The 14,331-nt window shown below is 40.7% G+C and overlaps 1 protein-coding gene across 2 annotated transcripts; it reads right to left on the reverse strand.

The window, feature by feature from the left end:
* Positions 1 to 10,242: 10,242 nt before the first annotated feature.
* Positions 10,243 to 11,889, reverse strand: LOC118761608 (zinc finger protein 135-like). 2 transcript variants are annotated; one of them, XM_036499674.1, is made up of 3 exons: positions 11,154 to 11,889; positions 10,900 to 10,985; positions 10,243 to 10,647 (listed from the first exon to the last, which is right to left on the reverse strand). In XM_036499674.1, exons 1-3 carry the CDS (start codon positions 11,663 to 11,665, stop codon positions 10,400 to 10,402), a joined length of 846 nt encoding a protein of 281 aa, XP_036355567.1. In that variant the 5' UTR covers positions 11,666 to 11,889; the 3' UTR covers positions 10,243 to 10,399. The 2 variants fall into 2 exon arrangements, with proteins under 2 accessions (XP_036355567.1, XP_036355566.1); XM_036499673.1 differs by having other exon boundaries at positions 10,900 to 11,889.
* Between the last annotated feature and the right edge of the window lie 2,442 nt (positions 11,890 to 14,331).

Below are 14,331 nucleotides of genomic sequence, written 5' to 3' on the forward strand. Positions count from 1 at the left end.
TTTGTTTCCAGTTTGCCTTATGGAAGTTCAAGCTGGAAAGATTCTGAGGGTTTCTTGTAGGCTGCATGTCCATGCTTTCCTTTGGCCCGTACATGGTCAGCTCTACCATGTTGTGATCCGAGAGTAGTGTCGGTGTCACTTTCACATTATGGATGAGATCCATATTATTTGTGAAGCAGAGATCCAGTGTGTTACCTGCCCTGGTTGGTTGGAGTATTACTTGCTCCATGTACAGGGTGTTGATGAGATTCAGGAGGGACCTCGCCTGTCCTCGTTCACATCTTGTCATTCCTGGGAGAGAAAGGCCCTCGGGCCATCTGACATTGGGTAGATTGAAGTCTCCCATAAGAAGTACACTTATGTATTGTTCTAATGTGATTAGAACTTCTATTTTTATAAGGCAGTCTTCAAACTTGCCTACATGGCTTGGGGCATCTGGAGGGCGATATGTAGCACACACAACTACATCAAGTTGCCTTATATGTACAGTTAGTGTGTCACACACCGAGTTTGAGTATGACAAAAGGACCTGGGGTGTGAGGTCCTCACGGATGTACATAGCAACTCCTCCATGACTCCTTTCTTTTCTGTCGGTCCGTAGTACAACATACTGTGGTATGTGTAATTCCGCATCTGCTATGTCCGGTTTCAGGTGCATTTCCGTAAGTGCTATGCATAAGGCTTGATTGCATGCAACAAAGTCTCTCAAGAACGGGATTTTTGTCCTGTTACTGAGTGTTTGCAGTCCTCTGATGTTCAGTAGGAGCATCGAGGTGAGGTATATGCTGTTGCCGGCTGTGTCCACCTTGGGTCTATTTGCTGTGGTGGTCTTGTTTATTGGGGGTAGTCCCATCTGCGAGCTTGGGTTTGATGAAGCCAGGTTAGCTGCTGTACAATCTTTTGTGCCATGCACAAAAATGATTCTTGTTCAGCAGCTGCCCTTTCAACAACATCATGTTGGCTGTTTGTGGCACGCACCACATCTGCGTACCTCCGTTTTGGGGCAGGTGGTGCGTGGTCCTTCCCTTTTCCTTTTGTTAGTTTCTTTCTGATCTGTTTCGTGTCTCTGCGGCAGGGTCCCCGATGTGCAAAACGGCAGCCTGCACCTTCCTCTCCATGCCAGCAGGTACCTCTCAGGTAGAACCTACACACCCGTGTGCGCTGTTTGTTTCCATCCTTTTTGGTATATGGATAGTCAGGTTTGCTTCTATCCTTGGCTGTTTCATTTTTTGGTTTTGTTTGAGTTTTAGTTTTAGTTTTTCCTCCTTTTATTTCTTCTTTGGGTTCTTCATCTCCATGGCTTTTGGTGCTGGTAGGGGTACTTGCACTTGGGTTTACTTCCCGGGCAGGTTTCTCACTCGAAACCTCTTCCCCCGGGTGTCTACTAGGTGGGGGTGAATTCTTTCATATATATATCTAATATATATATATATATATATATATATATATATATATATATATATATATATATATATATATATATATATATATATATATATTATTTATGTATATATATATATTATATATACATACATACAAAGAGAGAGAGTGAGAGAGAAAGAGAGAGAGAGATGGGGAATGGGAGGGAGAGAGAAGGAGATAATGCTAAAGTGTTTGTGTACAGGTTGTTACGACATTAAGGCTACCAATTTTTGGACTTTAATAACAATCAATAGAGGCGATAAGATATGAAAATTATACATCATTGTAAAAGCTGAGTGTGTCTTGTGTTTGCTTCAGACCAAATAAATTCACATTTATAGATTAGATAATGGCTACAGACCGAAATACAACCATAATACTCCACAAGGAGGAGAAAGTAATACAACTATAGCAAAGAAATGCTTAAAAGTATGTTTAAAATACAGTGTGCATTTAAACACAAAAAGAGGTGTCCAGCATAAGACTACCTTACGCTAGAAGGAACAGCTAAAGTCCAAACCACTAATTGGGGATAAAGTCTCGAAGGGAATGAAAAATAAAAACATTTACCATCTATTTCCTGGACCGGTATTATTAATTATGTTTGTATATATATATATATATATATATATATACTAGCTGAAGGTGACCCGCTCTTCGCGCGGGTAAGAATGTGGTTGTTACTTTCTGTTGCTTCCTTTCAGCACGTAAAATGCACCATCCAAACGTGGCCGATTGCAGCGCCGCCTTGACTGGCTTCTGTGCCAGTGGCACGTAAAAAGCACCAACCGATCGTTGCCGCTGCGAGCCCTCCTAGCACCTGTCTCGGAAGCACGAAAAAAGCACCCACTACACTCACAGAGTGGTTGGCGTTAGGAAGGGCATCCAGCTGTAGAAACACTGCCAGATCAGACTGGAGCCTGGTGCAGCTTCCTGGCTTCCCAAACCCCGGTCAAACTGTCCAACCCGTGCTAGTACGGAAAACAGACGTTAAACGATGATGATGATGATGATGATGATTCTCCCTCTTTGTTTCTCTCTCTTTTCTCTCTCACTTTCCCCACTCTCTTACTTTTCTTTTCTCTCGGACTCTCCCTCGCTTTCTCTTACTCTCTATCTTTATCTATCTCTCTCCCATTTATAAACAACAAAAGATCTTGAGTAAGTTGAGAAATAAAATATTTAGAAGAAAGATCAATCATAAATATCAGGCAGTGGCAACGAAAAGGTCTGCTTCAAGGCAGACAGCCAAACGCTGACATTTAAAAGGCATAGACGTACTTGCGAACTGAATAAAAATAATAAAATATTGGAAACCAAAGTTTGGAGGGATAGAATGTGAGGATAGTAGAGTCACCATGGCTGGCATTTCTTAACGACGGACAGCAACGTATTGACAGTTTAACGGCTGGACGTTAAATTTTGAACTTGATGTAAAAGAAAATTCGTAAACACCAAGTTTTGAATTGATTCGTTCTCACGACAGTAGACTCACAATGGTAAGCATTCAAAACTTCTTCATCATGGACGGCAACACATTGACGATTAAAAGGCTGGCGCAAATTTTTTAGCTTGATGTAATAGAGAATTCCTAAACACCCGCTCCTTTAAACTTTAATCCCCTTCCAGCCCCATTCAGTCCCCTTTTCACATTTTGGTTAATATAACCCGATTTCATTCGGGTGTACTGGGGTCACATTTTATAAGATGAGGAATTTTGTCCTCGAGGTCACGCCTTTCATTTGAGGGAAAAAAATATATGTGTGTGTGTGTGTGTGTGTGTGTGTGTGTGTGTGTGTGTGCACGCATTATATATACAAATGTATACAAATTTTATATATATATATGTATGAATTAAATTAGAGATAAAACCACTAATAGGCAAATCAAACAGTGAAAAACCAAAAACAAAAACATAAAAATAAAAATATAATATAGAAAATATATAAAATTGAAAAATTTAAATTATTTAAATTTAAAATAACAATTATTAAATTATATTTATAATTTGTTTTAAAATATATATAACTCTCAATACATAAATACAGATATATACACTTTGTATATATACATTATATATACATATTTATATATAGAACACACACACACATATATAAATGAACGCAAGAAATATCTGATCCATAATATTTGTTCTCATGATTGTGTGTTTTTCGTGGCGATGATAATTCTCTCTATGAATGCAGACAGATACATAAGAGAACGCCGTTTGACGAACTTATAAAGGGAAACTGAAGGGGAGTTAGAGGGGAATGGAGGAAATAGCGTGAGTGAGGAAGACAGATACGTAAAAGAACGGGTGTGGACTAGCAAAGTGGGCTTTTGGCCCTGGCAACGACACCTTTTAAGATATGGATTTCTAATGTAGCCCACGGGCATCGTCACCCCATTTTACATGTCCCTGTAAATTTTGGAGTTAATCGGACGGGATGTAGTGGCCTTGAAAGCGATCCAAGCGGTCGAAACATATTTCAGTTTTATATAGAGAGACTAGCTGAAAGTGACCCGCTCTACACGCGGGTAAGAGTGTGGTTGTTACTTTCTGTTGCTTCCTTTCAGCACGTAAAAAGCACCATCTGAACGTGGTCGATTGCAGCGCCGCCTTGACTGGCTTCTGTGCAGGTGGCACGTAAAAAGCACCAACGGATCGTGGCCGCTGCGAGCCCTCCTGGCACCTGTCCCGGAAGCACGAAAAAAGCACCCACTACACTCACAGAGTGGTTGGCGTTAGGAAGGGTATCCAGCTGTAGAAACACTGCCAGATCAGACTGGAGCCTGGTGCAGCTTCCTGGCTTCCCAAACCCCGGTCAAACTGTCCAACCCGTGCTAGCATGGAAAATGGACGTTAAACGATGATGATGATGATTCTCCCTCTTTGTTTCTCTCTCCTTTCTCTCTCACTTTCCCCACTCTCTTACTTTTCTTTTCTCTCGGACTCTCCCTCGCTTTCTCTTACTCTCTATCTTTATCTATCTCTCTCCCATTTATAAACAACAAAAGATCTTGAGTAAGTTGAGAAATAAAATATTTAGAAAGATCAATCATAAATATCAGGCAGTAACAATGGAAAGGTCTGCTTCAAGGCAGACAGCCAAACGCTGACATTTAAAAGGCACAGACGAACTTGCGAGCTGAATAAAAATAATAAAATATTGGAAACCAAAGTTTGAATCTGAGGATAGTAGAGTCACCATGGCTGGCATTTCTTAACGACGGAGAGCAACGTTTTGACAGTTTAACGGCTGGTGTTAAATTTTGAACTTGATGTAAAAGAAAATCCCTAAACACCAAGTTTTGAATTGATTCTTTCTCACGACAGTAGACTCACCATGGCATGCATTCAAAACTTCTTCATCATGGACGGCAACACATTGACGATTAAAAGGCTGGCGCAAATTTTTTAGCTTGATGTAACAGAGAATTCCTAAACACCCGCTCCTTTAAATTTGAATCCCCTTCGAGCCCCATTTAGTCCCCTTTTCACATTTTGGTTAATATAACCCGATTTCATTCGGGTGTACTGGGGCCACATAAGATGAGGAATTTTGACCTCGAGGTCACGCCTTTCATTTGAGGAAAAAAAATAGTTGTCATGCAAACTTGCCAGCACTTTTAACATAGGTCTGCATATTTTCAGCTGAACCAACCGACCACTAATGCACACATTATATATATATGTATATGTGTGTGTGTGTGTGTGTGTGTGTGTGTGTGTGTGTGTGTGTGTGTGTGTGTGTGTGTTGGAGTCTCTGTCATACGTGAGCGTTGACGCTGAATTCGACTGGTAAGCAGGTAACCTTGTCTTTGTTGAAATAGTTGTGAGCTACTGGAGTTATTTCTCTGACGGGTAATAAGAATTTCCATATCCTCCGAGGAAACGAACTGTTGACCCAGACAATTAGAATTACTTTTAATAAAAGCATCAATTTAAGAAAAAATAATAAAGTAGTAAAAAATGAAAATTTAGCACGAAAAATTTGCAGGGTTCTAAATAAACGTTAAAATGTAATAGATACGAAAAACCTACATTATCACCAGAACACGAACGCTCGTTGGCGTGTTCTGTTTGTATTTGCTCGATCGGCGCGTTGACAGGCAGAGAATAGAATGGATGGCGAGATTCATAATATTTGTTGTCATGATTGTGTGTTGAAGGTGGCGATGGTAATTCTCTCTATGAATGCAGACAGATACATAAAAGAAGGCCATTTGAGGAAGTGAAAGTAATGGGAATGTATGAAATAGAGTGAGTGAAAAAGTGCTGGGAAGAGAGGAAATAGCGAGAGTGAGTTGAGGAAGACAGATACATTAAAGAACGCAAGTGGACTTGTCAAAGTGGGTTTTTCGCCCTAGCAACGACACCTTTTAAGATAGGGATTTCTAAGGTAGCCCACGGGAATCGTTACCTCATTTTACATGTCCCTGTAAATTTTGGAGTCAATCGGACGGGATGTAGTGGCCTTGAAAGCGATCCAAGCGGTAAAAATGCATTTCAGTTTTATATATATATATATATATATATATAGTATATATATATATATATATATATATGTGTATATATATATATATATATATATATATATATATATATATATATAGATATATATATATATATATATATATGTGTGTGTATATATATATATGTATATATATATATATCATCATCATCATCATCATCATCATCGTTTAACGTCCGCTTTCCATGCTAGCATGGGTTGGATGGTTTAACTGGGGTCTGGGAAGCCCGAAGGCTGTACCAGACCAGTCAGATCTGGCAGTGTTTCTACAGCTGGATGCCCTTCCTAACATCAACCACTCCGTCAGTGTAGTGGGTGCTTTTTATGTGCCACCGACACAGGTGCCAGATGAGGCTGGCGAACGGCCATGCTCAGATGGCGCATTTTACGTGCCACTGGCAGTGAGGCCAGGCAGGGCTGGCACGGCCACGATCGGATGGTGTTTGTTACGTGCCACCAGCACGGAGGCCAGTCGATGCGGTGCTGGCTACGGCCATGTTCGGATGGTTCTCTTATGTGCCACCGGCACTGGTATCACAGCTACAAATTCCATTGATGTTGATCGATTTTGATTTGATTCTTCGATTTTGATTTTGATTTTCACTTGCCTCAACAGGTCTTCACAAGTAGAGTTATGTGTCCCAAGAAGGAAGGTATGCACAGGTGGACTGACTACGTCCCAGGTAGGGGCCACGGGTTATGGCCTCACTTGTCCTGACGGGTCTTCTCACGCACAGCATACTTCGAAAGGTCTGGGTCTCTGGTCATTTTCTTGGTGAGACCTAAAGAGCGAAGGTCGTGTTTCACCACCTCATCCCAGGTTTTCCTGGGTCTACCTCTTCCACAGGTTCCCTCAACTGCTAGGGTGCGGCACTTTTTCACACAACTATCTTCATCCATTCTTACCACGTGTCCATACCAGCGTAGACGTCTCTCTTGCACACCACAACTGATGCTTCTTAGGTCCAGCTTTTCTCTCAGGGTACTTACGCTCTGTCGGGTATGAACACTGACATTACACATCCATCGGAGCATACTGGCTTCATTTCTTGGCATCACATAATATATATATATATAATCTTTTTCGTGACTGCCCAGACCATCAGATGTTGTTACACATCGCTGGTCACAATGAGTTCGCATTGTTTTAGCATTCGAATGACGCCACCCCGCTGGCTAAGCGAGCAGGCCAACAGAAGAAAGAGTGGTGGAAGAGTACAGCAGGGATCACCACCCCCTTCCGGAGCCTCGTGGAACTTTTAGGTGTTTTCGTTCAATAAACACTCACAACGCCCGGTCTAGGAATCGAAACCGCGAGTCCGCTGCCCTAACCACTGGGCCATTGCGCCTCCACATATATATATACAAAGAGAGAGAGAGTGAGAGAGAAAGAGAGAGAGAGAGGAGGGAATGGGAGGGAGAGAGAAGGAGATAATGATAATGTGTGTGTGTGTACAGGTTGTTCCGAAATTAAGGCCACCAATTTTTGGACTTTAATAACAATCAATAGATGCGATAAGATATGAAAATTATACATCATTGTAAAAGCTTAGTGTGTCTTGTGTTTGCTTCAGACCAAATAAATTCACATTTATAGATTAGATAATGGCTACAGACCGAAATTCAATCATAATACTCTCCAAGGAGGCGAAAGTAATACAACTATAGCAAAAAAATGCTTAAAAGTAACCGAACAACAGTCAAGAAAATTGTCAAGAAATTTCAAGAGACTGGTTCCACAGCCGGTTGCCCTGGACGTGGCCAAAAAAGAAATGTGCAGACCCTTCAGCTTATCAATTATACCAAACAGAAGATACGGTGAAATCGTTCCCTCAGAAAACTGGATGCTACAGCAAAACTAAGCTGAACATCGGTGTATCCAAGTGCTGAAGGAGGGTCTCAGGACCCAATGCTAAAAGATGATCCGTTGTCATGAGCTCACACAAGTTTACAAAGCCATAGGACTGGAGAGGAATCGTCTTATCATGCGTTAAAATTTTCATAATGCAGTAATTTTTCACTTGTAAAGTGAAAGAGGTAGACCCAGGAAAACCTGGGATGAGGTGGTGAAGCACGACCATCGAACTTTAGGTCTGACCGAGGAAATGACTAGAGACCGAGACCTATGGAAGTATGCTGTGTGTGAGAAGACACGGCAGGACAAGTGAGACCATAACCCATGGCCTCAGTCCACTTATACATACCTTTCCTTCTTGGGACACAAAACTCTACTTGTGAAGACCTGTTGAGGCAAGTGAAAATCAAACCAAAATCGATGAACATCAATGGAAATTGTAGCTGTGATACCAGTGCCGGTGGAACATAAGAGAACCATCCGAACGTGGCCGTTGCCAGCACCGCCCCAACTGGCCCCCATGCCGGTGGCACGTAAAAAGCACCATCTGATCATTGGCCGTTTGCCATCCTCGTCTGGCCTCCGTGCAGGTGGCACGTAAAAAGCACCCACTACACTCATGGAGTGGTTGGCGTTAGGAAGGGCATCCAGCCGTAGAAACATTGCCAGCTCAGACTGGGCCTGGTGCAGCCTTCTGGCTTCCCAGACCCCAGTTGAACCGTCCAACCCATGCCAGCATGGAAAGCAGACGCTAAATGATGATGATGATGAAAACATGTCCTACCCATCTGCACTGAATTCTCATCAGCATGCTATGGATACTGGACATATCACACATTTCTAGGATTTTGACATTTGATGTCTTATCTTGCCATTTTGCTGCATGTGTTGCACACATGCGAAAAGTTTCAAGTTTTTCTTATTTGTCTGCAAAAGGGAGTCCATGCCACTACCCCATTCAGAAAAATGCTTCGAATACAAGATTTGTATACATTTATTTTAGTAATCAGGTGTGTTCACACAAATACATATAATAATATGCAGGATAATAATATGCAATTTAATGCTGAAAAATTCCAGGCCCTGCGCTACCAGCATCCAAAACTGAATATTAAACTTACAGGATACACCGGTCCACAGGAATTTCAATCCCAGAGCCAAAGTCTGTGTGGGACCTGGGTATTGACATGAGTGATGATACCTGTTTCCAAGTGCACATTACCATGATGGCGACAAAGTGCAGACGAATGGCTGGATGGATCCTAAGAACATTCAGAACCAGAGATAAGGAAACCATGATGGTCCTCTGGCGGACATTCGTCCTCAGTCGCCTGGATTACTGCTCACAGCTATGGTCACCCACCAGTGTAAAATTAACAGCGGACCTTGAAGCAATCCAGAGAAGATTCACAAAGAAGATCGTCTCTTTGCAACAGCTCAGCTACTGGGAAAGGTTGAAACAGCTAAGACTCTACTCCCTGGAGAGAAGACGGGAGAGGTATGCAGTAATATATGTCTGGAAGATCCTGGAAGGAATTGTGCCAAATTTTGGCATTGTAAGCTACACCAATGCTAGAACGGGACGACACTGCATAGTGCCAAAGATCCCAGCAATGCCATCACACTTCAGGACCAGCTTCTGCAACAGCCTGGGTTTCAAGGGCCCACAGCTTTTTAATATTCTCCCAAAGAGTCTGAGGAACTTGCACAAAGTAGATGTAGCGGCTTTTAAATCAAAGCTGGACATCTTCCTGTCAAGAGTCCCAGATGAACCTACCTCAGGGCAAGAGGTGTAAATGAGAATAGCTATATCAAACTCCATTCTTCACCAAGTGCCACATATTAGACAAGGTCCGTCGTAATAACAGTGTAGCACAAAACGGCGGTGCATCAGCATGGCCGCTGCTCTGAGCTGAAACTAGAAAAAAAAATCTCAAACTAAATACATAACCAAAAGAGCTACTACTAGATTCATGCTGTTATGGTACAGGCATATTTATAAACTACGTATCTTCAGGGAATACAGCCAAAGAAACCAAACGAAATCTGAGTGGAACCTGGAGCAGCACTCTGGCTTGCCAGCACCTGTCACACTTTCCCATCCAAGCCTGCAAAGGAAATGGATGGTAAAGGATGATGATGATGATGATGATGAAAACACAACAAAGGCAAAATCAATGTCACTTAAAACTTTTATTCCTTATTCCCATTCCTTTATTCTCTCATAACAAATTCCTCAAAAATCCAGCACAATCATCTTCAGAAACCAAAGTCATCTCTGTGTTGATGTATTTAGATATATAAATGATATTGAAGTTGTGATTCATGAATTTCATGTTGACATCCAAGAAACTGAAGTTGATAATGTCAAGCTTGAAGAGGAATAAACCCTGTCTTTTAGCAGACAAAATATTCATAATTGTTGTCGTGTTGTAATAAATTTTAATACTGATACAGTTACACTTGTGTATGAATACTCACGAGTACTTAAGAGGCCATTTGCAGAGAATGGTTTACCACAGATATGACATTGATATGGTTTTTTTCCCCAGTATGAATATGCTTGTTACTATTGCTAGAGAATGATTCACCAGATATCACAATCATGTGGTTTCTTCCCTGTATGGGTACGTTTGTGTTTAGACAAGACCCCACTTTGGGAGAATGATTTACCACAAATATAACAATGATATGGCTTCTCTCCTGTATGAATACGTCTGTGATTATTTAAAGTCTTGTTGTGAGAAAATGATTTACCACAAATATCACACTGATATGGGTTTTCTTCAGTATTAATACATTTGTGACTAATCAAATAGCTATTTGTAGAGAATGCTTTATAACAGATATTACAAAAATATGGCTTCTCTCCCGTATGAATACGTTTATGCCTAGTTAAAGTGCTACTTTCAGAAAATGATTTACCACAGATATTACAATGATACGGTTTCTCTCCTGTATGAACACGCTTGTGCTTAGTCAACTGACTATTTTCAGTGAATGCTTTATAACAGATATTACAAAAATATGGCTTCTCTCCCGTATGAATACGTTTATGCCTAGTTAAAGTGCTACTTTCAGAAAATGATTTACCACAGATATTACAATGATACGGTTTCTCTCCCGTATGTATACGTTTGTGTTTAATCAAGTCACTACTTCCAGAAAATGATCTACCACAGATAGTACAATGATAGGGCTTCTCACCTGTATGAGTACGTTTGTGTTTAAGCACGTCACCACCTTGAGAAAATGATTTACCACAGATATCACACTGATACGGTTTTTCCTCAGTATGAATACGTTTGTGACGAGTGACAGTGTCAGTTCTGGAAAATGATTTACCGCAGATATCACACTGATATGGATTTTCCCCAGTATGACTGCGTTTGTGATTAGTCAATACACTATTGCTAGCGAACGATTTATCACAGATATCACAATGAAATGGCTTCTCTCCTGTATGTGTGTATGTGTGTGTAGTCAAGTTACTCCTTTGAGAGAATGACCTACCACAAATATCACAGTGATATGGCTTCTCTCCTGTATGAACACGTTTGTGTGATCTCAAGGGAGCAGACTCAGGAAATGATTTACCATAGATATTACACTGATATGGTTTTTCCCCAGTATGAATATGTTTTTGATGAGTCAAATGACCATTTTGCGAGAATGATTTACCACAGACATCACAGTGATATGGTTTCCCTCCTGTATGTGTACGTTTGTGTTTAGTCAAGTTACCACAATTAGAAAATGATTTACCACAGATATCACAATGATATGGCTTCTCTTTTGTATCAGGGGTTTTTGGTTCAGTCAAATTATTCATTATGAGAGAATAATCTGTCATAAATATCACAATAATAGTGTGTTCTTCAAAATTCTGTGGATGTTAGTGTTTAGTTGTGTCACTATTTCCAGAGAATAATTTAATCTTATGTTTCTTTCGTTTGTGATTTTACTTAATGTCTAAAATAGAAAATGTAAACTGTCAAATCTTTTGTAAAGTTATCCAATGTTAATCAACCTGTTAATTGATAATCTCCTCTACATTCCAGACAGTGGAGAAAAAAAATGTTGTTGTTATTACAATGTCCAGAAATTTTTTCCCATCATTTGTTGAAGATCTAATTTATATTAAGAGGTTGATGTATTGATGAATGTTTCTTGTGGACGTCCTTCAGTCAAGGAAAGTCAATAAAAACATCAGAGGCACGTCTGAATGAAGAAATTTCTTTTATGTCGACACGATGTGATATTCTGAAATAAGAAAAGAGGCAGTAAGATAAAGTGGATAGTTAAACAACAGAGTTATTCAATTTTACAACATCAATTGACATCCATTTAATATCTACGTTTGCATGGGGCAGAATCCATTGAGGCATTGAAAGTTTTACAACATTCTGTATATAGATGAATCATTTTTACCTTTCTCTAATTATTTATCTCTTTTCTTTCTCTTCTCTCCTTTCACTTGTTTCACCTGTGGTTAGGGTATTTCACTCACAATTGTAAAGTTGTGAGTTCGATACACAGTGGTGCAATGAGTCTCCAAGCCATTTTATTTCACTTTGCATCAGTCCCCTCAGGTGTCAAAAATGAGTCTCACCTGTAATTCAAAGGGCCAGTCTTCTCACCATCCGTGTCATGCTGTGCCTCCCTGAAGACTATATTAAGGGTCCACATGTCTGTGGAATACTCAGCCATTTGCATGTTAATTCCATGAGCAGGCTTTTCAGTTGATTGGATAAACTAAAACATAGAGTGCCAGCAAGTGGTTCAGCCAGGGACTGTGGCCATGCTGGAGTACTTCTTTAAATGGTTCAATCAAACGAATCAACCCCTCTACTTATATTTAAGTTTGCTACATATTCTATGAGTCTCTTTGGACCAACCACTATGTCACAAGGATGTAAACAAACTAACAACCATAGTCACACGCAGTATGGCAGGAGGGGGAGAAACACAAAGACACACATACGCACCTAATTGTATACATGATACACTTTCCACCTACCAAATCTCCCCACAAGGCTTTAGTTGGCCCAGGGTTGTAGTAGAAGACATTGGCTTAAGATGCCACGGGACCACTTGCTTTGAGAGCAAGTACATGGTTCAATATCCTTTATTTAATATTTCAGAAATATTTGGCTGCTATTTCCAGCAGCTTCTGTAACCTGTGTAGAAGCTCCTTTATGGAACAAGACAGACCGTCATCATTGTCATCATTTTAACATCCACTTTTCCATGCTTCAATGGATCAGATGGATTATACAGAGGCAGATATTCTACAGCTGGATGCCCTTCCTGTTGCCAATCCTTACCTGTTTCCAAGTGAAGTGAGATTCTTACCAAAAACTTACCACATAACAAGCCATAACCCCCTCTGCTGAATGGTTGGTGTCAGGAAGGGCATCCAGCTGTAAAATCCTGCTAAAACAATCACAGATCTCGTGCAGTCTTCCACCTGGCAGACTCCTGTCAAGCCTCCCCCTCAGGCTGGCATGGAAGGCAGACATTAAACGATGATGATGATATGTGTATACGTGATATGCTTCTTTCAGTTTCCATCTACCACATCCACTCACAAGGTTTTAGTTGACCCAAGGCCATCAGGGGAGACACTTACCCAAACTGCAAGCATGGGTTGGGTAGCAAACTCCCTACCTCAGAGCCACACCTGCTCCCTGCATCGACTGATGCTGGCGACACATAAAAAGCACCCAGTACATTCTGTGGTTGGCATTAGGAAGGGCATCTAGCAGTAGAAACCATTGTAAAGATGACATTGCAGCCTGACCCAGCCCTGCACTGTTCTGCTTCTCTGTCAAACAGTCCAACCTATGCCAGAATGGAAAGCAGACATTAAACAATGACAACGAGGAAGATGATGACGATATGTTCTTTTACTTGTTTGTGTCATTTGACTGCGGCCATGCTGGAGCATGTATACATAATATCTCTCTTTACTCTTTTGCTTGTTTCAGTCTTTTGACTGTGGCCATGCTGGAGCACCGCCTTTAATCAAGCAACCCGACCCCAGGACTTATTCTTTTGTAAGCCCAGTACTTATTCTATCCGTCTGTTTTGCCGAACCACTAAGTAACGGGGACATAAACACACCAGCATCGGTTGTCAAGCAATGATAGGGGGACAAACACAGACACACAAATATATACACACACATACATATATATATATATATATATATACGACAGGCTTCTTTCAGTTTCCGTCTGCCAAATCCACTCACAAGGCATTGGTCAGCCCGAGGCTATAGCAGAAGAGACTTGCCAAAGATATATATATATATACCGGAGTAAACACATAAATGTGAAACAAGGTGGAAAAAAGAGTACTCAAATACCAGTGGTAGAGTAATATGCTTTATTTAAAGCAGCAGAAAATTCAAAACTCAGAGTAACACGTTTTGTTGAATTTTCTGCTGCTTTAAATAAAGTATATATATATATATATATATATATATATATATATATATATGTAGAAAGGGAGAGA

The sequence above is a fragment of the Octopus sinensis genome, unplaced genomic scaffold (assembly GCF_006345805.1).
Source record: "Octopus sinensis unplaced genomic scaffold, ASM634580v1 Contig15636_ERROPOS46385, whole genome shotgun sequence".
NCBI lineage: Eukaryota > Metazoa > Mollusca > Cephalopoda > Octopoda > Octopodidae > Octopus > Octopus sinensis.